At 34.5% G+C, this 26,350-nt stretch overlaps 1 protein-coding gene across 1 annotated transcript in view; it reads right to left on the minus strand.

Annotated features, from left to right (window-relative positions):
• Positions 1–476: 476 nt before the first annotated feature.
• The window catches only part of LOC150093402 (uncharacterized), a 233,648-nt gene continuing 207,774 nt past the window's right edge, over positions 477–26,350 (minus strand). The window contains exon 10 of the mRNA XM_090413608.1: positions 477–1,018. Coding sequence (XP_090269734.1) covers positions 737–1,018 — 282 coding nt within the window. The 3' untranslated portion in view covers positions 477–736. The remainder of the gene's footprint in view (positions 1,019–26,350) is intronic.

A 26,350-nucleotide genomic window follows, 5' to 3' on the forward strand; every position in this document is an offset into this window, starting at 1 on the left:
GCAGTCCATAAGAGAAAAGTAATCAAAGTCAACAGCATAAATATGTGAACAAGAGTAGAAATGCAGAATGAACTCATTAACTTCATAAAAGTGTGGTTTCAAATTATACCAAACATCTTTTATGTGATATAAAAATATCAGAAAGGTAAGTAGGTGTATGTATGCAACCTTCAGACTGAGCAAATATTATAGTGAACTTAAAAAATTGTCAAAATAAATGATAATCAGCAGTTTCACCTCTTTTTCTGGGTTCTAGTAGCTTATTTAAAAGCATCTTTGAGTTGTTCAAAAAATAAATAAATAAAATAAAATCCTTACATGGTAGGACTTTCAAGTGCATTTTTTGAAAGGCATAAGAATGAGCACCCCCCCCCCCCCACACTCTCTTTTACATTATTCAAATTCAAGTTACAGCTGTTCCCATATAAATTCATTTTCAATTACTGCTATAGTTGAAAATTGATATTTTCATAAAATATACTGCAAAAGGAAGAATAGCATTTAATTTTTTTTTTCCTCTCTCATAAAAGTGGAAATTCACTGCAGAGTTATGAATAAAGCTTACAGATTCTGTCAAATCTCTTACCTCCCTTGGTAAGTGACTGCACTCCCAAATGGAGGCATGATTCACTGAAAATTAGATGCCTAACAGACTGATCACTGTCTCTTTGTGAAATTCTGTTAAGTTCATAAATAAGTTTTAATGAACAAATACTTTTATTTTATTTTGTAGTATTTAATCTTCTTTTGTTAATGCACTAGTAGGATTCTCTGGATTTTCAGTGCTTTCATTTGAGTCATCTTTTTCATGTTCCATATCTTGGTTGCTGCCAGATATATCATCTTGTTTTGCAGATTTTGGTATGTCACTTGAGCTTGTAAGCTTTTTACCTACCATCGGTGTAGGACTTGGGCTCGATGAGTTGCTAGCTGATGTAGAGACTTCTTTCTGTGGACTGTTTCTCTGTGTACTTAATCGTCTCATACCTGGTCGGTATATTTCAAGTGACGGACGGTCCTTAGATAAAAACAAAAAATAAATCTGAGAATTACATTTAAAGATATTCTGTGTTAACAGTAGACAAATAATTAGAACAATAATCTGAAATGAGTTGGTAAAGGAAATTTAATTTCCATGAGATGATGCAAAATTAGTACTTAAATTGTCATGATTCTGTACTACTTTACTGGAAAGACAAGCTCCATAGCAAGGGTCTACATGATGTAGCATATTATAGCATACTGTAAGGTTTCACTGATTAGATGACTATTTCAGATCTATTTGCATCTTTCACTGGTATATGGGCAGATCGATAAGATCCTCATATCAATAAAAACTGATGAATAGCTTTTTGGTATCTTGTGTTTAACAGATTGAAAAAATGTGTTAAAAGAATTGTCAAAGGAGACCGAAAAAATGTCATCAGTGAAACCATTACAACATACTACAATGAAAGACAATATTGAAGATGCATTTTCCAATATGCCAGGGCATGCATACTCAAGGATTTTTGTGCTGAAGGCAGCAAATCCTTAAGCTACTCTTTTACAACTGAATAAATTTTGATTTCATCCAAATGAAACAATCTTGTTTTGGTTATTTTTAGCTTTGAAATGAAATACAAATTATTCAATTTCTTTTAAATTTACAAGGAAATTGTTAAGCAAAAATGCCTTCATAGGTTAAAAATATTTATAATTTACATGGGTCTGCATAATTTTCATTAAAATTTTTTTAGTTTAACTAAATTTTATTTGCACAGTGTAAAGATACTCACGTAACATGTGAATAAAATCAATTTTATCCACAGTAGATGGAAATGAAGTATTGTTCTAGAATTAAAAGTCGTGAAAGTTAAGACAAGATGAATATGAGTAGAATTACCTAGATCATTTTGTGATAGAGGTTATATATATATATATAAATGAGTCAACTTGCTTTGAGTAAATACTCAAGGAATAGCAAAACCAATAATTCCCTCCAATTTCTAAACATTATGCTTTAAATTTAAAAGTATTTTAATTTTTAATTTAATAAATGACTTCTTTACCTAAAACCATAAGAGAATCAGAAATTTACTGTATTTAAATCCATTAAATAAGAAACATTCATAGTTTGTTTCTAAAGTTTAAGAATTTAATGACCCGTTAGTTTTTCCTCATTTTTCACTTGACTTCCAACTATTAAACTGAGAGTAAGAAGGAGAGATGTGAAATCTATAGACAATTATAATTGTCTATACATTTTGCAACTTTTCAAGTGTGTGTGGAGGGGGGGGGAATTAATTACTGATTTACTGATCATAAAATAGCTACAAATTTCTGGATAATGAGCAATCCCTAACTTAATTAAACCAACAAAAAGAAAAGAGAAAAAGAGAAAGAGAAATATCATTATTTTAAGAAAGATTTTAAAATACTGTATGCCTTTTATAGAGAACCAACACATAATATGACTGGTTCCACAACCTGGCCTGGCTGTATATAGAATATTCTCAGAGAAATTCCAAGTAATTTCATTTCATTATTTTGAAAGGCAATTACAGGTAACCTCCATTTTATGCAGGGCGTTGCATTTCAAGAAATCTGTATAAAGCAAATTTCCACATTAAATGGGGGATACCATTCTTTTAACTGCTTTTATTGATTGACTTTTTTTTTTCTTTTTTCACATTAATACAGTGTACAAAATACCTTGAAACAAATCATCTTATTCAAAATACAATGAAATAATAGTATTTTGAATAAAAATTGTAATTACTGGAGAAAAAAACCATGTAAAAGCAAATCTACATAAATTAGGGATTATTTGTAAGTTTTTTTTTTTTTTTAATTGCCAGAACATTTTTGTAGCTGGGAAAATTTATTTTCATCTGAATATAAGATATATTCAGATGAAAATATTCAGAATACATAAGATATAACATATTTCTTTTGATCCTAATTTCACATAAGTATAAACAAATAAAAGTTTACAAGTGAAGGTTGCAAAATCTTCATACCTATGCTACTTGTATATAGAGTAGCTAACTTCACATCATGGTGTTCATTTTTGTGTCCCATTATGCACCGGACGCTTTCTATGTTTTGTAAGAATAAGGTGATCTGGGATTGAAACAATGCAAACTCGGAAATATTTTGAAAGGTAAGATCATAATACAGAATTCCACACAAGACTGGCAATTAAATTTATACATTAGACTACAAAGCTGAAAAATTTCCAAGAATTTATATGTGTTCTTTTGACCACTGGTGAATACTAAATATGATTCACCTACTATTGTTTAAAAAAAATAAATAAAATGAAACCCAACAGCACCTCCCCAATACTGAGGATTCTTAAAGCTTGATGCTATTCAGAAAAGGATAACCTGGTTAACAGATCACCCTTCTCTCTCTCTCACACACACACACACTCACTGCAGTTGTTTCTCATAGTTATTCCATTTCTGCTTTTTATCTTTTCCATTGGTATTTTCATAGGCACTGTGTCTTTCAAAATGGTCACTAGCATCATTCTTTTGCTTTCCATTAAGCCAGTAAACACATGGCAGCTGCTGGCCAACAACCATATAGTTCAGCTTTAAGCTTACATGTGAGGAAAGCTTTTCCAAAAAGGAGACAGATGTAATGATGCATGAGAAATGGTGTCTTATTTTCTTTCATTTCATGCATGCCTGTTATTTTAAACAGCCTTCTCCATACTGATTTCTATAAAGACCATCCTCCAGCTTTTCAAGAAACACATTAACACTTGTTTCATTTTCTACTTAACTACTCATCCATACAGAATTGTCTGTAGATTTTGCAACCTTTCAAGTGTGTGTGTGTGGGGGGGGATATACAGTAGATCCCTGCTTTTTTTTGACCTAATTTGTTCCTAGAAAATCATTGCTAAGCAAGCTGTCATCAACTGAACCTTTTCATAGGCTCAGCATTTGTGAATTGGGGTTACATTCCTGAAATAACATAATTTATATTTTATTATTTATATTACATATAACATAATTCATATTATATGATAAATAATTATATTATTTCTAATCTGATCTAATCTTTTTGTGCATTCTTTAAGAAAGTGCTTATCACAGAATGGACAACTGAAATTTGGGCAAGTTCCATCAGTTCAGTTCTAGATTTCTCTTTCCAGATATTTTTGAGGGCTTATATATGTACTGCACTGCAAATAATTTCATACTAAATTGATAATAAATGAAGAGTGAGGCAAATTACAACAGTTTACTTTAACCATAGGCTGTGCCTCACTGTGATGTAAAACTCAGAAAATTAAGTCATGCATATTCAGGTTTTAGAAACCATTCATAATAATTAAAATATTTTTATTCTTGGTTGTGCATTGTGATCTAAGTCAGTCATCAATCTCAAGAAGGACACGTTTTCTGATTACCTCACACTTCTGTGGTCTGCATTTCATACATTCATAAAAGAAAATTTCCCAGTCATAAGAGCAGGAAAGTTTTAAGGACAGGTGTACAGTATATAATGTAGTCTCAAAATGTGATTGTGGAATTGGTTTTCCTTCAGATGCTTCATTTTTTTTCTTCCTAACATAAAATCAACCATGATTACATATGGTAGTAGTTACATGTAATGAAAAGTGTGAATTCTGGTAATTTGTGAGTTCATTTAAGTTGCCATCTTAAATGGACTCAAGCTAGAAGGCTGATGAGTCATTGGATTCCCTGGAGGTATCACGTAATAATAATAATAATGATTTTTCCCCTTTTATATCAACCTCATGAATGAGATGTTGCAAAGTAATTTGTGTGTGTGTGTGTGAGAGAGAGAGAGAGGTTAAGTAGAAAGAAGGAATGTTTCTTGAAACTGGCATATAGTTATGCTTTTATGCAGTATCACTTGATTTAAGGTTGTTTTTTTTTATGGTAAAACCTTGATTTAAGGGGTTAAATTAAAATTAATTTAGTTAAAAAAATGGATGAGGGAAACCATAGGTATACACAGAAGTGCAAATAATTTCTAGTATTTGTGACTTTATCATAAGTTTATAATAATCATTAAATCACAAACTTGACTGATTTTTTTTCAAATTCTATACCAAGATTAAACTTAAGGGTATAATTGTTGAACTTATTTAATAGTATATTTATGACACTGGTATTCTCAATGTGCAGTACGTAATCAACATATACTTTCCATAAAAGGAAATATTGGCAAGACAGGTGTGCCAACAGTAAATTAGATAGCTGACCACTGATGTATTATTTATTTGAATTTTTTTATAAACTGTTTAAACTAACAAAGTTGAATCTTATGACATGAACTTTTAATATCAATGTTTTTGCAAATCAGTGGAACTTCTTCTAGTTTTTGCACAACAAAACTTTCAGTATATGAATTAATCATGCAGCTTTTAAAGCCTACTACCTACAACCAACCATCTATATGTTTATGCAACATGTAAAAGAATTCAATGGCAGGCTTACCATGAAGGATTTTTGGTGCTAGTTTAACATCAAGATGGAAAATTACAAAATCTGTGATGCTTAAAATGAGGTCACTTCAATGTGCCTAACACTAATAGCGTAAAGAAAGTCACTATCAACATTATCCAGAAGGCTGGCAATTTTGAAGAAAATACATTGCTAAACACACCAGATAAAACTGAGCAATGGATTATGATGTTTTGCATTACAGCGAAAGCAAGTAAGGTTATGAGGTCAGTGTATTATTATTATTATTATTCAGGTCTCCATGGAGTCACAAGTCTCAGCATGGGAGGACCACCCTGGAAAACACAAAAGTCTATGATACCACTCCTTGAACCCATTGACCATTCATGCTCTCACCACTATCAGGCAATGCATTCCATGGCTCAACCACTCTCCATGCAATGCAAAGAAACCACCCCTTACCCTCTTGCTCACAATCCATTCACAACTTCCAGGAACAGCTCCTTGTCCCCACTCCTTCCTTCATTCCACAAACAAAAGAACTCCCCAGTGTCAACCCTGTAACTACCCCTCAACAGTTTAAAAGTGTAAGTCTTATCATCTCTCCGATCTCCAAAACTCTGCAGTTCACACTTCCTCAGCCTGTTCTCATAACTAACATCGGAAAATCCTGATATCATCTTTGTTATCTGCCTCTGCACTCTTTCCATCATTAATTTATCCACTTCAAATCCTGGGGACCAGATTTGAGCACAATAGCCCAGGTGTGGTCTGATCAAGGTTTTATACAATGGAATGACAACTCTTCTCTCTGCAGGTCAGTATCCTTTCTCGGTATTATATGAATTCTCTGGGTTACCTTCACCATCTTTGCAATATGTTCCCTGAACTTCAGGTTTCTCTCAGTCATTATGCCTAGATCCCTTGCCTCCTCCACTTCCTCTAACAGAGTATGCAGCCTCCCATCAATGTATTCAAAACTTCAAGACTTTATATTTAGCTGAATTACACTGATACCCTCATTTATTTGTCTATCTCTGTTCAGTTTATTCAAATCCTCTTGCAGGGCTACCACATCTGCACCATTACTAATAACCTTTCCCAGCTTCATATTATCTGCAAACAACTGAATATCTACTTGCAATCCATTGACAATGTCAGTGATATAAAGGTTATACAATTCAGGTCCCAGAACTAAGCTCTGTGGAATCCCACGTGTAACTTAATTCTTCCTCATATACAACTCTCTGGTACCTCTCAGACAGCCAATATTGAATACATTTCACTAACCTAACATCTAAACCCATGTGTTGCAACTTAAATCTCAGCTTTTGTGGTACCCCTGTGAAATGTCTTTGTAAAACCCAAAAAATGGCCGAATATGCCTTTTCCCCATCATCAACTGCTCTTTACTTTATTAGAAAAGGCAATCATATTACTAAAACAAGAGCATCCCTTAACAAATTCATGCCAACTCTCACAGATAACATTATCCTCATCTGTCCCACACTGTAAATGATCCCTCACTAATTTCTCCAAAATCTTAACTACTGATGAAATACAAATCAGTCTATAGTTTGATACTTCCAGTCAGGGTGACCACATCTAGTACTTTTGTACTAGATCTAGTACGATTTATAAATTTTTAGTGTTCTAGTATGTTCGCCAACAAATCTAGTACTTTTTCCCTTCTGAATAATAATGATACCGTAATAATAACAACAACAACAACATGAGAGTTAGACATATGAATTGAAAATTTTTCTCTTCTCCCACCTCTCCATATGTCACATTCAGTGATAAAAGAATATGCATTCTCTTTTTTTCCTATCCCTCTCACTGTTCGCTAGTCCCCCCCCCCCACGATCCCGTACTTAGGCAATCTGACTGGTATTAGCCAATGAAAATATATTCTTTGCTGTTCAAACAATTCCCGCACGTTATAAGAAGTCCAGTGTTTTTAATAATTTTATTAACAAAAACTTGTTTAATTCTTAATCGAAAATATTATTTAGATTTTACTTTTAAACATGGACAAGTGACAAGAAAAACGTTCTAAATTTAAATTTGATTCTAAATCTCAAGAGAAAATGTGTAGTGCATGAGTCAGTAAAGTACATAAACGAGCTATTGAAGGTGAAGATATCAATGCCAGCACTTCCCATTCACAAGAAACCATTCTCACACAGGTAACTCAGATAAAAGAGGAAGTGACGCTAGTTATGATTCAAATTTAGATATGAAAGGTTCTTCTAAAAAGATGAAAAAGTCATATAAGCAAAAATTCAAAGAAGAATGGTTGGAGGATCCCTTTCTTAAATCCTGGATTTATTCAGGTAAAAGTAAAGGACACGCTGCTTATTGTAAATTTTGTGATATAAGCATTAATGGTAGCAAATGTCTATTGATTCGTTATGCAAACACTCCAAAACACTAGCAGAATGCAGAATCTAAAAGAAGCACACTAGGTATGATGTCGTTTTTTAAATCCAATTCCAAATACCAGTCAGAAAAATAAATTAAAGCGGCAGAATTAAGATTATGTGCATATGATGCAGACAGTCCCTTCCATACAGGGGTGCAAATGATGCAACGAACCCGGGCAGCACAATTTAGGGGCGATATAATCGAACATTCATACAAAATACGGAATAAATAATACACTGAACTGTTTGTGCATATTTGTCACCTTTGAATGTGAGAGATTTCAATGAGGGGCTGAATCACTGGGTAGTTAAATAAATGGTACGAGCTTCAACACAACTTACTTTAATCACTGCTCTCAGCACACTGAACAAAGATTCTTGGAATTTCTTGAGTTTTCTTCTTGATGGACCTGTGTTTCACTCAGGATTTCTCCATGAGTGCAGGTCACAAAGATGCCTCTGACAATCTCGATCCTCTCTCTTCCATGTTATACCCATAGATTTCACTGGTGGATCTTCTCATCTTGTAAGTGGTCTTCCTGGTTTTCTCTTTATTCTTGTTGCCAGTTGAATATTCTATATGTGCATCTGTTTTTCCTGAGTCGGGCTATGTGACCTGCCCATCTCATCCTGCTTTCATATACTGCAGTTACCATATCTTTTATGCCTGACCTCTTTCTTAGTTCTGTGATTCTAACATGTTCCATTTTGTTGATGTTACAAATCCTACGTTCCATTGCACGCTGAGAGTCTCTTCTTTTCTTGTCATGTTCCATGTTACATAACAGTAATATGTTTGCTTATTATATAAAAATAAGTTTTTTTTTTTTACTATTTGTGCTTTTTCTTTATTTTAATATACATTCCTCTTAATGTGCAGTATAATAAAATGATTCGTAACGTGTTATTGTACTTCTGGATCCTTTAATTTTTAATGGAAAGGGGGCACAAAAATTTTGCACTCAGGAGTTGCAAACCAACGGAATGGCCCTGGATGCCGAACACAATCTGCTTTTGTGGCTTATGGGTACTCTTCCAATTCTATTAAAAACAATTGCTCCTGATAGTGAAATTGCTAAGAAAATACAGTGTGGATGCTCTAAATGTAACTATCTTATAAAAAATGAATATTTTTATAAGATATTTTATAAGATATATTGGCTGTAGATTCACACAATGAAATCTCAAAAAAAACTCCTTTGGTGAATGGACTCCTTTTGACAAAAGAAAAATTGAAACATTCATCAGCTACAGATTTTACTGTTTCTGAAGAGTTAATTAATTTAGTAAAATCTGATAAAAATAAAGAATAAATACTTTCAGTATTTTTCTTGTGGGTGGGAACCCCTATATATATGTAAATAGCATAATAAATAACTGAATATTTAATGTTACACTATTTTAAACACTAAAATGAGACTAAAAATTATATGGTAAATTAATACACATGTGAAATGCTATAGTTACAATTGGGACTTCTGTTATGATGATTGACAACTGCAGCTCTTGAACTCATAGATGACTGCAGTGAGGTGAGTTTTACCTTTTTTTCTTTTCGTATTTGTGGTACATGTGTTAATTTAGCGGTTTTACATTGAGTTCATCTATGATAATAAGGTAGTAATATCATAAAATGTCTTAAATAGAGTGAAAAGAAAGCAAATGAAAATTAGTACTTTTTTTTTTCAGATCTAGTACCTTTTTTCCTGCATAAGTTAGTACGAAATATTTTTGCTGGGTGGTCACCCTGCTTCCAGTCTGCTACCACCCTTATGCAATGGCACTATCTTACCCACTTTCCTTTCCTTGGGCACCTTTCCCATGGCCAGACTTTCATTTAAAAGACAGGTCAATGGAGCTATCAGTTCTTTAGCACATTCTCTCAAGATCTGTGGCAAAAGCAAAATCCCATTGCTTTATTGGCATCCAGAACACTCAGTATTTGAAAGACACTCTCTTCTTGCATTTCTAAACCTCAAACCTGCCCCATCCTTCTACTATTAAAACTTACTTCTCCAGGATGAAATACCTCAACAAAGTGTTTATTGAACAATTCCATTATGTTCTTTGCATCAGTCACCTATTCCCATTTTGATCCAATAAAGTCATTCTTCCACAATCATTTCTCTCCCTATTGACCACAACGAAAGAATTCCTTAGGATTTTTTTTGTCAATCTCTTCTCACATTCCAGTTTTGACTCCCTTACCAAACTAGTCATTTTCCTAGCCTGAGTCTTTTCTTTATGTATCTGCTCTCCACCCCGATCCTTAAATCTCTCCCATAATCTCTTTTTTACCTAGAGTTCCCATTTGATATTGTCATCCATTTTACACCAAATTGTGTTCTCTTCTTTGCTCACGGTATACAATTTGCTATTGCTGCTAATAAATATTTCTTCACAAGTTTCCAGGCACTGATGATATCTCGCCGTTCCAATTCCTCCATCCATTGGAATGTGGATTCGCGGACCATATCAGATCCCTCCACTGCCTGTGATCTTTGCACCATTGGATGTGCATTAATGGGAGTGATCAAAGGCTTGTGTAAGGCAACCTGACAGTGATATCCAACTCTGTGTAATTTCAGGCATAAAGTTTTTGCTGAAGTGGGTTTCTCATGGCCGCTGTTGAAATTTTCACACAATTGCTCAACAGTAGCCCATCTATTTTTCATGGTACAGCACACTAATGCTCAAACATTCCTCTCTTGTAGTAAGTGCTTTCAGGCTATTACGTTTTGCTGATGATTGTCCTGTCGACTGCCATGCTGACATAACCTTAGAGACTGCCTCGACTAACATGTGCAATTTCAGCTGTTCTGGTCACAGATGCACCTGCCAGCCTGGCTCCAACAATCACATCTCTTTCAAAGTCACTAAAGTCCTCTCTGGATTCCATTCTAACATGCAATAAACAGTGGCAGGCCTCCATTTGCCTTTATATACACGTCTAATGTAATGTCAGGAGTATATTTGCATGTCAACTGCATCTGTGTTTGGTGCATTGTAGCACCACAGTTGCATCGCAACTACCGATAACGCAACTCCATAGCTCAGTGTTTCCATTTTTTTGTACATTATCTGTACCTTGAAGCACTGTTAAGAATCATACCCTTCCATTTCTAGTCCCATTAAGATATCATTGTCATATAACTATGTTTTCACTTATTGGAATAATTTTAGGAAAAATAAACTATCAGTAAAACAATTTCATCTCCCTTATTTCTAATGCTTCTGCTATTCATAAATAAACATAGCAATTCACTTTTAGACAGCAAACTGTTAAAAGTGATGAACTGCAGAGGAAATCCAAGTGTTTTAGGCATTTTGTGATTCCCATACACCTGCCATACAAGGTGTGTATGTCTCTCCCATTCAGCAGAGTTGTATTTGTTATTTATTCACAAGGGTCTTCAATCGATTAAGAGAATAATAATAACAATAACTAACACTAAATGCATTTGTAACAGAATCATGAATAAAGAAAAAAAAAATTCTTCTATAAAATAAAAAATCCTCCAATGCATTTTCATTTTCCAAATGGAGCAATGCAGCATTGTTTTAGCCTTAACTTTCAGAAACTGCTGGACAGCTAGTCTCCATGTCTCACATCATCCAAGGTGAGTACATTTCCCATGGCATACCAGATAAGAAGCCATGTTTAGAAATCCAACACATTATTTATATGAATATGTTTATGCATGTTCTACAGTCAATTCTGTTGAAATCAGAATTATAAACCACAATTTTTCTAAGAGACAAAAACTGTACTAGGCTTCACCAAAAACCAACTAATTCTAGAATTGGTTGAATAACAATTCAGAAAATGTTCCTGTAGTTGGTAACTAAAATCAAACATAACAGTCTTTTTTTTTTTTTTCCTGTCTAGTATCATGGAACATTACCATAAGGTTACACAGGCCTAAGAAAATGTCGTTATGTAGTTCTTAACTAAATTTACTCAAGTCAAAATCCTATTTTTGTACCCTTTTTTTTTTTTTTTTTTAATCAATAAAATTTGTCAGAAATGACTGGTTAAGTCAGGCTAAATTAAAAAAAATCAAATTTTAATGAGAATTAATTTATGGTCAAATACATTTAAATAAGTATATATTCACAGGGTAAAAATATAAAATCATTATTACTAATTAACTCTGTATCAGATAGTTTTCAATTTAAGTAAAATGAGAGAACTGTTTGAACCATTTTAAGTTCATATTTTCCTTCTGAGTAAAGGATTCTTAAAAAAAACCTCTTGACATAAAAAGCATTAGTCAGTTGTTTGTAAGTTCATAAATTAAATAAATATTCCTTCACAAGAAATTAGTCCCTTAAAGCTGTAACTTTAAACTGCTCTGTTGGAGGTCAACTTAAACTAACATTTACTTTCATAGGAATTCAGACAAATACTGAGATAGTGTGATCCTATCTGATTTAATATAACCCAAACTGATTGAAATAAAGTGATCAGTGAGATTTCCAGAGCAGATGTTAGAATTCCAAATTTCAAAACAGAATGCTGATCTTATCTGAAGACAAGATAAGATTATGCAACTGAAGATTAAGAATTATGCTACTTGAAAGTAGAATAGTTCAAATTCATTTAGTTTCCAAGATGCAACCTATTCTAAATCTCTGAAGGATTTACTACCTTCTTCAAACAATGGTCAGCTATTCTGTGTTCTATACTTGCAAAAATAGAAAAAACATGAAGTTTCAAGTTTGTATTTGCTCAACAAAGTCATTCAAACCTATAATCAGCAGGGTATTTCCTACATTATTTGCCATCATTTCATATAAGATTAGTTTATTTGTTCAGGCAACCAATTATAATATATTTTTCAATTTTCAAAATGATTCTTCTTTGCAAGAAACCTTAATACAAATCACCAATCAAAGATTCCTTCCTTCTGAAAAGCTCCTATTTCACACTTTAACATATGATAAAGCAGCTGACTATTATAGTATAATGAAGTCATAGCACAAAAACATAACTGACAACCTTGACTTTAAATGAGAAAGTTTTCTCTTTCAAATGAAGTATGAAATGAAAACAACAAACACAGTAATGCTTTAAGTTAAACATTTTTCTAATAAGTAAATAAAGAAATGAAATTACATGATTCACCTATGTTTTACTGAAGGGGGGGGATAACAGAAAACTCTAAAATATAAGATACTGAAGGTAACTTACAAAAAATTAATTCATTTAATTCTGATGCTTTTTTTTTTTTTTTTACTTTTTTTAATTCACCTCCACATAAAGCAATTCACAAGAACTATAAAATAATAGCGCTGAGTGTAAGCAACTGGTTAGATGGTAGGAAGGAATCTGTTATGTTGTTTCTTGAAGACCTGAAGGAGTGTATTCATTGGAGAAAACTGTATGGAATAACTGTACTTAAGAACAAATAATGAACTGAACAAAGGAAAAGGATCTGAACTACATATGGATGTTGACTAATGTCCATGTTTGTACACAATTAGAGGACAGCAGAGGAATGATGGTAGCTAGTTCAGTGGAGCAGCACCATTGGAAATACTTACAAAAAAAAAGATAAAATGCAGAAACAGAGTTTCAATCAGAAAGTAAGTGAGAGGGGGGAGCAATTGGAAGGTTATTTGTTAAGCAGATAGCCCTCTTCTGGATAATGGGCATTCTGAGGTAGGTTTTGGATACCCATTCTAAATGACGAATGATATTCTAGGGTGAGACAGATTTGGGATATGTTAAAAGAATTGAGCAGAAAAGCAGTAATGTTTAGAACAAGGAAAGAATACCAAAGTTTTGTCAGTTTAGAGAGGATATGGATATGTTTGTGTTAGTATAGGCTAGATGTAAGAGGTAATCCATGAAGAGAAAACTGATCTTGGTCAGAGTCTGGAACACTGTCCAAAGTGATGGAGAATAAAGCAAGATCTTTATTCCAAGATATAAGGATTGTGTTTTGTAGTAATGAAATTCATTATATTATCTTCAACTTGATAATGGCAAAGAGACTGTATTTAATTATGATAACATTATGGAGACAACCTTCATGTCAGAGTAACAACTTCAATTTAATATAAATCAAAATAATTACCCAATGTCCCAACCTCTGTATCAAGGTCATCATCTGTAGTATACATATACAAAGAGACAAGTTACATTGCAATACACATAGTAAGTTAAAATAATGCTAATTTGGTCAACTATTAATATTACTGGCCTGACCTCTGGCGGAAGGAAAAAATTACTACATCAAAGCCAGAGTCCTGTTATTTGTTTGACTATAGACTACTAACAAATAATTAACCCAAAACAGTATTGGTGGTGGCTAATATATGAAATAAGAGCTAAAATATAACTTAGTGTTCTGAAGTGAAGATTTACTTATATAGGATGAATACATGCCATACATACATATTCTTGGGATTTTTAGGCTGCTATTATTTTTGAGCTTATGATGGCTGATCAAAATTTGCAAGCTTCCTTAAATTTGCATTCATACCAAGTTTTAATGCGATGTAAGGAACAAGTTCCTCCTCCTCAATCTCCTGATATGTACTACCAAGGAGTGTTCAGGTTACTATGACAGCACTGCAAGATTAAGTTTATATTATTAATCTCCCTATCAACAATTTTTCTCCAAATCAGTCTATTACTTGTGAGAACTCAAATATCGTCATATCTAACATTTTGTGCTTCTAAGGCACTTCTGACTGAATCAACTCAATCAGAAGTGCCTTAGACCTTGTTCTTCCTCTGGGTCTCTTTCCTGCCATCTTGGCATCAAACACCTGTTTTGCTAATATTTCCTCACCCATTCTATTTAAGTGGCTATACCACGTTAGATTAGCTGCGCTGACACATTCTTAAATGCTGATAATGTCAAGTTCCTTTCTAATATTTCATTTTTAATATGATTCTGCCAATGATGCCATCGGTTCTCTCCTAATGGTCTCTAGTCTTTGATCAAGTACTTTATTTCTAACCTAACTTTCAGATCCATAACTTAAAACTGGTTTGAGCACTGTTTTGTATACTGCTAGTTTGGTGTTTTGGCTAATTTCTCTCTTATTCCATATAAATTTATTCAGAATAAAGTTCCTTTCTCACCAATTTGGTGTAGAGTGTTAACAGTGGAATCAAAGAGATCTGTAATAATACTATTAAATTTAATGTGTCAGTAGTATTCCTTTTTTCTTTTTTTTTTTTTTTATTATTGGAATCGTGCATTCTGTTTCACAAATATAAGGTGAGTTACAGAAGCACTGAATTTGGTAGACTCAAGGATGGTGAAAGAAGAGGGGGGAGGGATTCTTGAAGGAGTTGAATATGTTTTTCAGTTAGTAGGAGGGTTTAAAGGTAGAATTAAAGTTGGAACTGTGTAGCATTCTATTTATTTTATCTGATATCCCTATAATGTAAGAATGGCTACAGTTTTATTGTAATCTATATTGTTTCCATTTTTAAGTAGTTCTGTGAAAAATTTTATCGATGGTATTTTTGCTATAGCCATTGTTTATAAGCATATTGCTAATAATTTGTAATTCAGCTTAAGGGCACAAACCAAATGCAAGTGAGGTTTGGTTTTCAATTTCAATGGTAAACTGTATGCATTTGTGTTGCTTGCTCAGATGGCTGAGGAAGGTGTTTAAAGTTTGGTGGCTATGTGACTAGATAGCAAAAACATTGTCAACATATCTAAGCCAAACCGTAGGTTTTAAACTAGAGGAATGCAGAGCACACTGCTCAAAAGTTTCCATATAAAAGTTGGAGTGGCGAGCCCATGGCTGTATCTTCTCTTTTGTAGGCTAATAATTATTTTGCCACACAAGGTATCCAAAATGTAGTACATGAGCAAAGAGGACCATAATATCAGATGGAAATTTGTCCTTCAAGCAAAGAATCATGTCACTCATTGGAACATTTGTGAAAAGGGCAAAAATGTCCAAATCGACTAATAAATAATATTTGTTGAGTTTTATGTTTTTAAGTTTATGAAGTGTTGTGTTTTATATAGGAGGAGGAATAACCTACCAACTCCTCAAGTATCAATGCTAGTTCCTTGGCTAGGTGATTATTAGGGCTGTCTATATTTTAACCATCAGCCAAAGCAGAACATTATGTTTGTGTACTTTTAAAAACACCATAAATTCTAGGAGAATACGTGTGTATGTGGTAATAGCTTTATAATGGTAATATAAATAAGTGGTAATAAGTAATTTACTTACTTATTACAATAAGGTGACTGCTTCCTTGGACAGAGGAGAAGGATACACAGCAATATAATTAGATTTCGCAAAGGTTTTGATAGATTACCGCATGATATATTGATAGTCAAACTAGAGCGGATGGGGTTGGATATTAGATTGGTGCAATGGATTGGAAACTGGCTATCTGATAGGTATCAACAAATTGTGTATGGGGGAGCGATATCCAGGAAAAGGAAAGTTACTAGTGGTATGCCTCAGGGGGTCTGTTTTAGGGCCATTACTGTTTAACTTGTATATTAATGATATTGGTGAAGATTTGGATGGAGATATTCAGTTGTTTGCAAATAATGCAAAGTTGGGACGAACCATGAAGAATAAAGATGATGTTGTGGTCTTACAAGAAGACCTGAATAAATTGAGTGATTGGGAATGGGGATACGAGTTCAATGTTACAAAATGTAAGGTTTTAAAATTTGGAAAACAAAGATGGGATGCAGAATTTATGCTTGGTGAGGATGTCAGAGGTGGAGGAAATAAGAGATCTGGGGGGTGATAGTGGATAATGATCTGAAATTTAGGGGACACATAGCCAAAATTGTGAAGACAACACAAAGGCTTCTGGGAATGATGCGGAGGACACTGACTTGTAGAAATAGGGAGATTCTTGTTCCATCGTACAAGGCTTTGATTAGGCCACACATGGACTATTGTGCTCATATTTGGTCACTTGCTTTTCAGAAGGACAAAGAGATGTTGGAAAGGGACCAGAGGTGACTGACTGTGGTAGTTTCTAACCTCTGGAATGTCAAGTATGAGGAAAGATTGAGAACATGCAACTTGCAGAGTTTGGTAGACAGAAGGAAAAGGGGAGATATGATAGAGATCTAAAAGTTGGTAAGGGGTTGTTATAGGATCAATGCTGGAGAGGGTCTACAGAAAATAGTGGGGGATCAGGAGAGAACCAGAGGTCATCCCTGGAAACTGTATAAAGAGGGTGTGAGTAGGGGAATGAGAAGCAGGTTTTTTCATGCAGAGTTGCGAAAGATTGGAATGCCTTGCCTCAGAGTGTGGTGTCTGCAGAGAATTTGAGTGTTTAAAGCATGGTATGATGAGCTATGTGTATAATAAAAGGACCTTCCAGATGAGTCTGACTCCATGAGGTCTTGGATAATAATAACAACACTGTCTGATGGCCAAGAAATAACACTTGAGTAATTTAACAGTTTTCTTTTTAATCCTGTTGGTTGGATTCACAAGTTGATGTGTTACCTGTCAGAGAGTAATTGATATGCTTAAAAGTTTAAAATAACAGTAAAATTAACTTTTTCCTACCTTTGGGATAACATTATCCTCATTAGCTTTTAATTAGATGGCTGCTAGTACTGTTTTGGTGAGATAGTTGGAAATTGCTTTGATATTATTTAAAATGTTATAAGTTTCTAGACAAAATTTATCATCTATATTAGTTGGGTGAAATTTAATGCCTCTTTCTTTATTAACACTTCTGGGTGCTATTGTAAAGTTTATATCTTTATTAAGTAGAAAGAGTTCACAATTATTTGGGTTGCAGTTGTACAGGATGATCATAAGGCAGTTCCATGCAGGTGGTTGGTCACTTCTTGTCTCCCTCTTGTTTGTGGTTGGCAGCTCACTAGGGGAAAGAGATATTCTGATGGGCTGCACATACACTGGCCACTGAATTAGAAACCTTTATGCAGATGTAACTGAATTAGAAACCTTTAACACTTACACAGAATATATGCAAAATACTTGGTCACATGCAATCACTGTGTATTTTAAGCAGCTATTAAAGAATGCTGGTTATCAGTAAGATCCTTTGTTTTTCCCGTTGCTGATCACAATGGGAAAAGTATGGACAAACAGATCAACTGACTGAAGGCTGTTCATGACCCATATCTCACTGAACTATGCACAGGGAATTGAAGAGGATTGGTACAGGCACTTGCATTCCTATATGGAATGCCACTGATTTCTGTGAAGAATCAGCTACAGTGGTGTCAGGTACACCATGACTGGACTGGAAGACTGGAAAAAATTCATGTCACAGTACACCTTGTTCTGTACCACGGGTAGGCATAGAGTTTGGTAGGAAACTCATGAAACAATGAACTCAACTTGCCTTGTAAACACAATTCAAGGTTTTGGAGGTGGTGTCATGGTGTAGCGACCCATTCTGTTGCTACAGAATGGTTCCCCTGATATTACTGGAAGATTAGATGTCCTCCAAGGACATCAAGTCCATCCTGCAATGTTGACTTTTTATCCAGCAGATGACGGTTGTTTCATGGATGACAATGCACAAGCATTGTCATCCATGGATGTCCATGCGCAAGCATTGTTCAGAAGTGGTTCAGCGAATATCACAGCAATTTCTGCCATCTTCTCTGACCACCACAAAGCCCAGATCTGAATCCCATTGAGAATGTATGATATAGATTATAAAAACAGATCCAGGAGTAAAGTCATCTTCCATCAAATCTGAGCCAGTTAAAGGACTTTTTGGTGAACAGCTGGTATGTTGTAGACGTAGATGCAATCCAAAACCCTTGTGGAATCTATGCCAAACAGTATATCTGCTGTAATTCAGGAAATCCAACATGGTATTAAATAAAAGTTTCTAATTCGGTGGCTGATATATGTATTTGTATGATGGTTGTTTAAATCTTGCTGCTGTTTCAGTCTATGAAATTCTGCTATAAGTCTTTCTTTTTTGTTGGCGATTCTCTTAAGCACATTCCAAATATCAGGATTTATATAACTAGAGAGTTCAGAGTTTATATTTACCACTTGGTATATATTTTCTTGTTCTTCCTAACTCAGATGAAGCCACTAACATATGTGATGAAACTAGTAGGTTTAATTGAATAACTATTATGACCTATAAACTCAGTGTTAGTTATTTTTGTTAGAGAGTTCAGATTTTAAATTCATAACTTGGTTCTGGGCCAGAGCTAAGTTTAAGCAAGCTGTTTGAATTTGTTTCCTAAATATTACTTTTTCTATATGGGCATAGATCTGGAGTGCTTTAGCCAGGATTAAGTTATTTTTTAGCCTGATGCAGTTGGGAATGAGATTGCTGTCTCCATACTTTTATTATAATGAATGCTGATCACTGTGTAACTATGAAAAAAAAAAAAAGGAGATTGGTGTTTAAGGTATTGATTATAGAAGATCATGAAACTTGAGACAAAGTGTTGTGAATGATGAAGACAAATAAGATTTAAGGTTAGTGAGTGAAGGTCACTAATAGAAAGAGGAGTGTAAAAGGGAAAAATCTGATGACAGAAAACTGCCCATGATTACATGTAATGAACAACCAGAGAGGAAGCTGGGCAATCTAACTGTTTAATGTGAGAAGATGGACCATAAATGGCAGCTACCAAGCTGGTAAGAAGGCCAATGCCAGACTCAATCAAATGTCTTTGAAATTTCAAGACCAGCCATGAGTTTCTCCAAACTTTTAAATTTCTTGTGTCCAAAGGTGGGTAAGGTTCACTCTGTAAGATAATAAATCAGGTTCACTGTAAGAAATGGGAACATAATCCATATATATATATTTTGTAGATTTGGAAATGGCATACAACAAGATGCCAAAAGAAAAGCTGTTCAAAATGTTACAATTATATAGGGATAAATGGTACATTACACAAAGCAATATATCATCTATATTAAAGTTGCAAGTCAGAAGGGAAATGAAGGGGTGCTGAAAAGCTAAAATCAGATGTGAGATAAGGATGCACATTATGTCCAGTGCTATTCACTACATATGTGGATCATATTATGAAGAAAAGTGGCATTAAACCTCACATTAAAATCAAAAATAATATTCTTTACTTCATGCAGATAATGTTATAGTCCTAAATAATCTAGTCTTTAAATAAATAACTGTTGTAACAAATTTGAGATGAAAAATCAGCAATTAAAAAAAGCAATAATAAAACTATGAAAACAGGCAGGAACATGAAAATGAACAGCATTTTCAATGGAGAACCTAAAGGACAAGTAAAATATTTTTAGCCATGTAGGTACAATTTTTGGTGAATGGGAAATTAAATATAGAAAAAGACAATAGAATAAGCAAAAATGGTATGGTTGGAAGGCAAATTTATGTGAATAAGATAATGAGCTAAAACACTAAACTGCAATTTACACAACAATGTTCAAGCCATTTAAATTTATAATTCTGAAAGTGGCTTTGAAAAGAATTAAATGATCAGAGACAGAGATCACAGATAGGAGTAAGAGATTGAACGATGGCACAAATGGAATCATTAGAAATGAAAATATCAGAAAGGAACATGACATATTGAAAGTTATATTTGGTCTTTATTAACTATAATTAACACAAAACAGATATTTGGATTATAAGACCATAGGTTTAATAAACATATGTACAAATTCGTTGACTAGCAAATCTGACTAGCTTTGTCAAGACTAAACAGTGAAAAAACTAATAAATGCAAAAAAAAAAAAAAAACCGGAGGAATATAGTAACAGAAAACAATTGGAAGGCCTTCCAATTTTGTCTAACTGTTACTATATTCCTCCGTTTTTTTTGCATTTATTAGTCTTTTGCACTGTTTAGTCTTGACAAAGCGTCAGATTTGCTAGCGAATCTAGTCGACGAATTTGTACACCTATGGTCATATAATCCAAATACCTGTTTTGTGTTAATTATGGAACATGACATAATTAACATTCAAGAGCAGAGTTTTGTGAGCTACATTAGCATAAGGTGACAATGTTTCTTAAGCAGAATGAGAGAGAGGAAAGATTTGAAAAACAAATGTTTGATGTCAAGGTGGCAGTAGGAAAAATAAGAGAAAAGCCAAGATATAAATGGGTGGATGTAATTAGATGTGCCTTAGAACACCAGAACAAAAGATCTCACAACTTGAAGTCCAGTCCCCACAAATTATTAATTTGGAGGAAACAAATAACAGACTAATTTGGAGAAAAAGAACTGACAATGAAGTTAAGAAGAATGTAAACAATCATGTAGAAGTTCACAGTGTCCTGTAAAATCTTGAGGGTATATATTGGGAATTATGACAATTTTTATTGATATTACAAATGATTGTATAGGGATAAATGGTACACTATACAGAGCAATATATCATCTATATTTAAGTTGTAAGTCGGCAGAGAAATGAAGGGGGTACTGGAAAAGGTAAAATCAGATGTGAGACAAGGATGCACATTATGTCCAATGCTATTCATCATGTGTGTGGATCATGTGATGAAGAAAAGTGGCATTAAACCTCACATTAAAATTGGTTAGGCCTTTCACATGCTTGTATAACTTGAGTCTCAGCTCAGGAATGATACCACAGGAATGGAAGGAATGTATGATGGTTCCATTGTAGAAGGGTCATGTTTTGGCAATTTGCTTATATTATATAATAGTGTTATGGCTAAGTTGGATAAAGGGAATGGATACACTATGATAATGTTGGATTTTTCTAAGGCATTTGATACGATACCACACAAAAGGCTGTTGCATAAACTGGAGAATATGGGATTGGAATATAAACTCTTGACTTGGATCAGGGAATGGTTGACAGACAGATATCAAAAAGTGGCATACAGTGGGTGTGAATCTGCCAGATTTAAGGTGACCAGTGGTGTACCTCAGGGTTCAGTCCTTGGGTCATTATTGTTCAATCTATACATTAATGACATCAGGCAGGGTCTAACATCAGATGTGCAATTGTTTGTTGATGATGCAAAGATAGGGAGGGCAATAAGGGATGCTGCTGATTCAGCAAATTCAGCACTTACAAAATGAGAAAATTGAATAGGCTGGAAATTGGGACAAATGAAAATGGCTGTCAGTTTAATGTTAGTAAGCGCACAGTTATGCACTTTGGCATGATGGGATTTCCAGCAGCATGTTATATTAGCAGGGTTATGCTACAAGAAACTGAGGAGGCAAGGGATCTTGGCATATCTTGGTGGATAGGAATTTGAAGTTTAAAGGTCACATTGGGCGTTGCAAATACAACTCAGAGGATAACTGTGATATTGAAGTGAACCTTGACATCTAATGATAAGGAAGTCATTTTGCCTCTTTATAAGGCTTTGATAAGACCACACTTAGACTATTGTGTGGAGATTGGTCTCATGGATTCCAAGGGGGAATAAAGAAGCTATGGAAAGGATGCAAAGAAGAGTTATAAAGATTATATCTGGATTATGGGATTTAGATTCTGAGAACAGATTGCAAATATGTGGATTACAAACTCTGGTTCACAGGAGAAAGTGGGTGATATGATAGTGGTCTATAAACTTTTGAATGGGTGTTATAGGATATCATCTGATGAAATTTTTTGTTATATGGAAAGTGGGGGGAGAACATGGGGATATCCATGGAAGCTAAGTTTGTTCACAGTCAAGAAAGGGGTAAGAGCATTTCTAAAGTTTTTCTCTCATAGAGCAGTGAGTGGAATAGTTTGCTTTTAGGGGTAGTGAGTGCATCTATTGTGAATAAATTTAAGGGAAGTTGATGAGTCCTTGACACCCTAGAAGTCTCAGATAATAATAATAATAATAATAATAATAATAAAATAAGCAATTAAAATTCAGCAGTTTCCTTCATAGGATGCAAAAATACCACAGCTATTTACAGTTTGGGAAATTTTAAACCAAAGACATTTATTGTATTATTATTCATTGAGGAAACAGGTTTTCCAGAACATTTTTGTTCTGGTTTTGTAATGACTCATCAAAAATCTATATATCAGTACACTTCAATAGAGAAGATTCTCCCATTTAAAATTACTATTTTAAAACCAAAAAAAAAAAAAAAAAACATGTGTCAGAAGGATAATAATTACCTATTCTTTTACCAACATTATAAACCTTCAAGGGATATAAATATACTATGATAATACTACATAAAGTTTATATTATTACTAACTTCCTTCCAACCATTTTCCTCCAAATTATGATTTTCCCCTCTCTTCTCCTGATTTCAAAATCATGAAGTTCTAATATTTTAGTCATCCAAGACACTGTTAATGCTATGATAATATTAAATAATTAAGTTTATTACTAACGTCCTACCATTTTCTTCCAAATTATGCCCCCCCCCCCTCTCTTGTCCAGGATTCCAGTATTGTGAAATTTCATATTTCAGTCTTCTAAGTCTAAGTAATCTGAGGTATGCTGATGATACAGTACTCCTTTGTAATGACAAGTCCCAGGACAAATCTTTGAGAAAGTTAATGAGATCAGTAAGAACAGAGGACTTCAGCCCAATCCTAGCAAGACAAAGATTACGGTTCTCAGATGAAACAAGTGTACTTAAATGTAGAAAGAAGGAAGTCAACAACCTTGAGTACCTGGGATCCATTATTAATGTGAAGATTTGCTGTTCAGAAGACACCAGAACAAGATTAGGAATGACTAAAACAATAGTCAGAGACTTGTGTAAATTCTGGAGGGATGGGTCTATCTTTGCAGAACAAAGTTGAGGATTTTGGATGCAGCTGCTTTTCCAACAGCAATTTATGGATGAGAGACTTGGAACCAAGGTCTAATAGGAAAAGCATAGCTGTTTTTGAGATGTGGTATTACAGAAGGCTGTTGAGGATGCCATATACTGAAAGATGGACAAACAGACAGTTACTAGAAAGGACCGTGGAACCCTTAAGTCTCCCTTAAGGATACTGCCAGAAGATAGAAGAAAATTTGGATACACTGAAAGGATGGAAGAAGAACTTCTCAAAACCGTAATAAAAGATAATCCTGGAAAAAGAGGAAGGGGTACACCGTCAGTGAGATGAATGGTCTGTCTGGAGTAACTGATCTTCAGAGAGTTGAAGCCTCTAGAAAAGAATACAACAGGACCACCTGGTGAGGCACATCACTGAGAATCTGAGTGATCATATGACATCTGATGATGTCCAATGAATAGATAGATGAAATCTAAGTACATTAGTCTACTTCAACATTCCTGCAATCTACTATCAAAAGCTTGCTTTACTAATCATCCATCTTCTATTCTGTTTAACCAACTATTAATGTATTGGAAAAGTTGGTTAAAGGTAAAATCCAACAGCGGTGGATAGGAATGCGATTTCTTATAGTGGACAGCACGGCTTTGTAAAGGCAGGTCCTGTTTTAGTAATTTATTCATATTTTATAATAAATGTGACAGCAGAATTGGATAAAGGATATGGCTACACCATGACACTGCTGGACTTTGCAAGGGAATATGACATGGAAAACTACTACAAAAGTTGGAGCAAAATGGGAATGGATATGAAGCTAGTAGCATGGATGATAGACATGACAGATGGTGGTGGCTGACAGACACCAGAGAGTGGTATATAGTGGAGTGGAATCTAGGAGAATGAGGGTGACTAGTGTAGTATCTCAGGGTTTTGCATTAAGGGCACTACTCTTTAATTTGTATCAATGATATCAATGAAAGATTTAACAGTGGGTTATTCAGTTGTTTGTTGATGATGCAAAACTGGGGAGAGCAATAGTCAATAAAGGCAATGTTGATGGCATTGTGAGCAAAGGATAATGATTATCAATTTAATGTTGCAAAATGAAAGGTTATGCACTTTGGGTTGAAAAGGTTACAGTCCAGTACCATCATATTGATGGTACTGGACTGCAGGAAACTGATGATGCTAGGAACTTGAGAATAATGGTGGACAATAAGTTGAAGTTCAGAGGGCATATTGCAAATGTTGGTAAAATAGCCAAAAGGGTTACTTGGATGTTGAAAAACATGCTAACAAGTAAAGATAGGGAAGTTATTATCCCTTTTTATAAGGCTATGATTTGGTGCATCTTGACTACTGTGCAGATTTGGTCACCTGGGTTTTTTGGAAATCAGGAGATAGTAGAGAGGATTCAGAGATGAGTGACTAAATTGGTGAAAGGGCTATGGAATGCTCCTTATGAGGATAGGCTGAAGGTGTGTGGGTTATAAAGTTTAGTTGCTAGGCAGAAAAGAGGGACATGACAGAAACAAAGATGGCGTCCAACAAGAAACGTACGTCAGCGGCGCGCAGGACTTCTACTATTACACGAAAGGCTGGCTCAGCGTTAGATTTTTCGCAATGGATGCGTTGCGGAAACTGCTACATGTATGCACCGAAAAATGTGAAGGATCTGTGGTCGGTCTGGCAAAATGAAAAGAAAGAAAATGTCGACGTATGTGAGAAGTGTCGGGATAGGCTGGAGCGTTTAGGAATGGAAGCTGACATCGGGACCGTAGCGGAAGAACTTCGGCGGGAGTTTATGAAAATGAAAAATGACCTTCATCTTCTTCATGAGGAAGTGGAAGTGATCGGTAAGGAGATACTGGAAGTTAAAGCTGAGTTTAATGTGTTAAACAGAGAAATTAGGACTATAGAGATTACTTTAGCTGAAGTAACTAGAACAGGATTACATATGGGTGAGTCTTTGGTGAATGATTCAGTAATAAATAGTATGGGAGTGATTGGGAGTCAACATAATAAAACCACAAGTGGCCAAGAAGAAATGAGATGTAGTGAGAGTGGGGGGGTAAGTAATAGAGAGTTGAGTAATGAAGCTGGGAGAGTCATGCTGAATAGTGTAGAGAATGAGTCCATGAGTGTGAACTTGAATGAAGTTAATAGTGGTAAAATATATGGTGATTCTATGATTAAGGGTATGGAGAGTGGTATGCATGAGGAGTGCTTGGCTGATGGTACAATAGAAAGAGTGGCTTTAGCAATAAAGAGAGGGCATGAAACAGACAAGATGATAGTTATGGTGGGTACAAATGACCTGAGAGGTAGTATAAATCGGGTAGGAAAAGATTTAAGAACATTATTAGATATTGTGAAGAGGAAAAGTGTCAATGGGAGAATAGTGTGTGTGCTGCCTCGTTTTGACAATTACGAGTTAAGTAGACGAGCAATGATAATGAATGATATGATTGCAAGAATGTGCAGAAAAAGAGGTCTGGAGTTTGTTGATGTTTGGAGTGTGTTTGAAGGAAAAAGGCAGTTGTATGCTAGAGATGGACTGCATCTTAACATGGAAGGACATAAGAGATTGAAGAAGTTATTGTTTTCTGAACAGGTTGAAGTTATTGGGCAGGGAAACTAATATTGAAAAGGTTGAGTGTAAGAGAGAGAAACTTTAGCACTGATTGTGTATTTATTGATCCTTATAGGCAGAATAAATTGCAGAAGAGAGGGGGAAAAAATCGGCATAGGACTACGGTAGTTAGTGACTTATATATCAGTTCTAAAGCCGGTACAAGATCTAGAGGGAATCTGC

This window comes from Typopeltis vanoorti, chromosome 24 (genome assembly GCF_054136105.1).
Source record: "Typopeltis vanoorti isolate ZY-2024b chromosome 24, IOZ_Tvanoo_1.0, whole genome shotgun sequence".
NCBI classification, from domain to species: domain Eukaryota; kingdom Metazoa; phylum Arthropoda; class Arachnida; order Uropygi; family Thelyphonidae; genus Typopeltis; species Typopeltis vanoorti.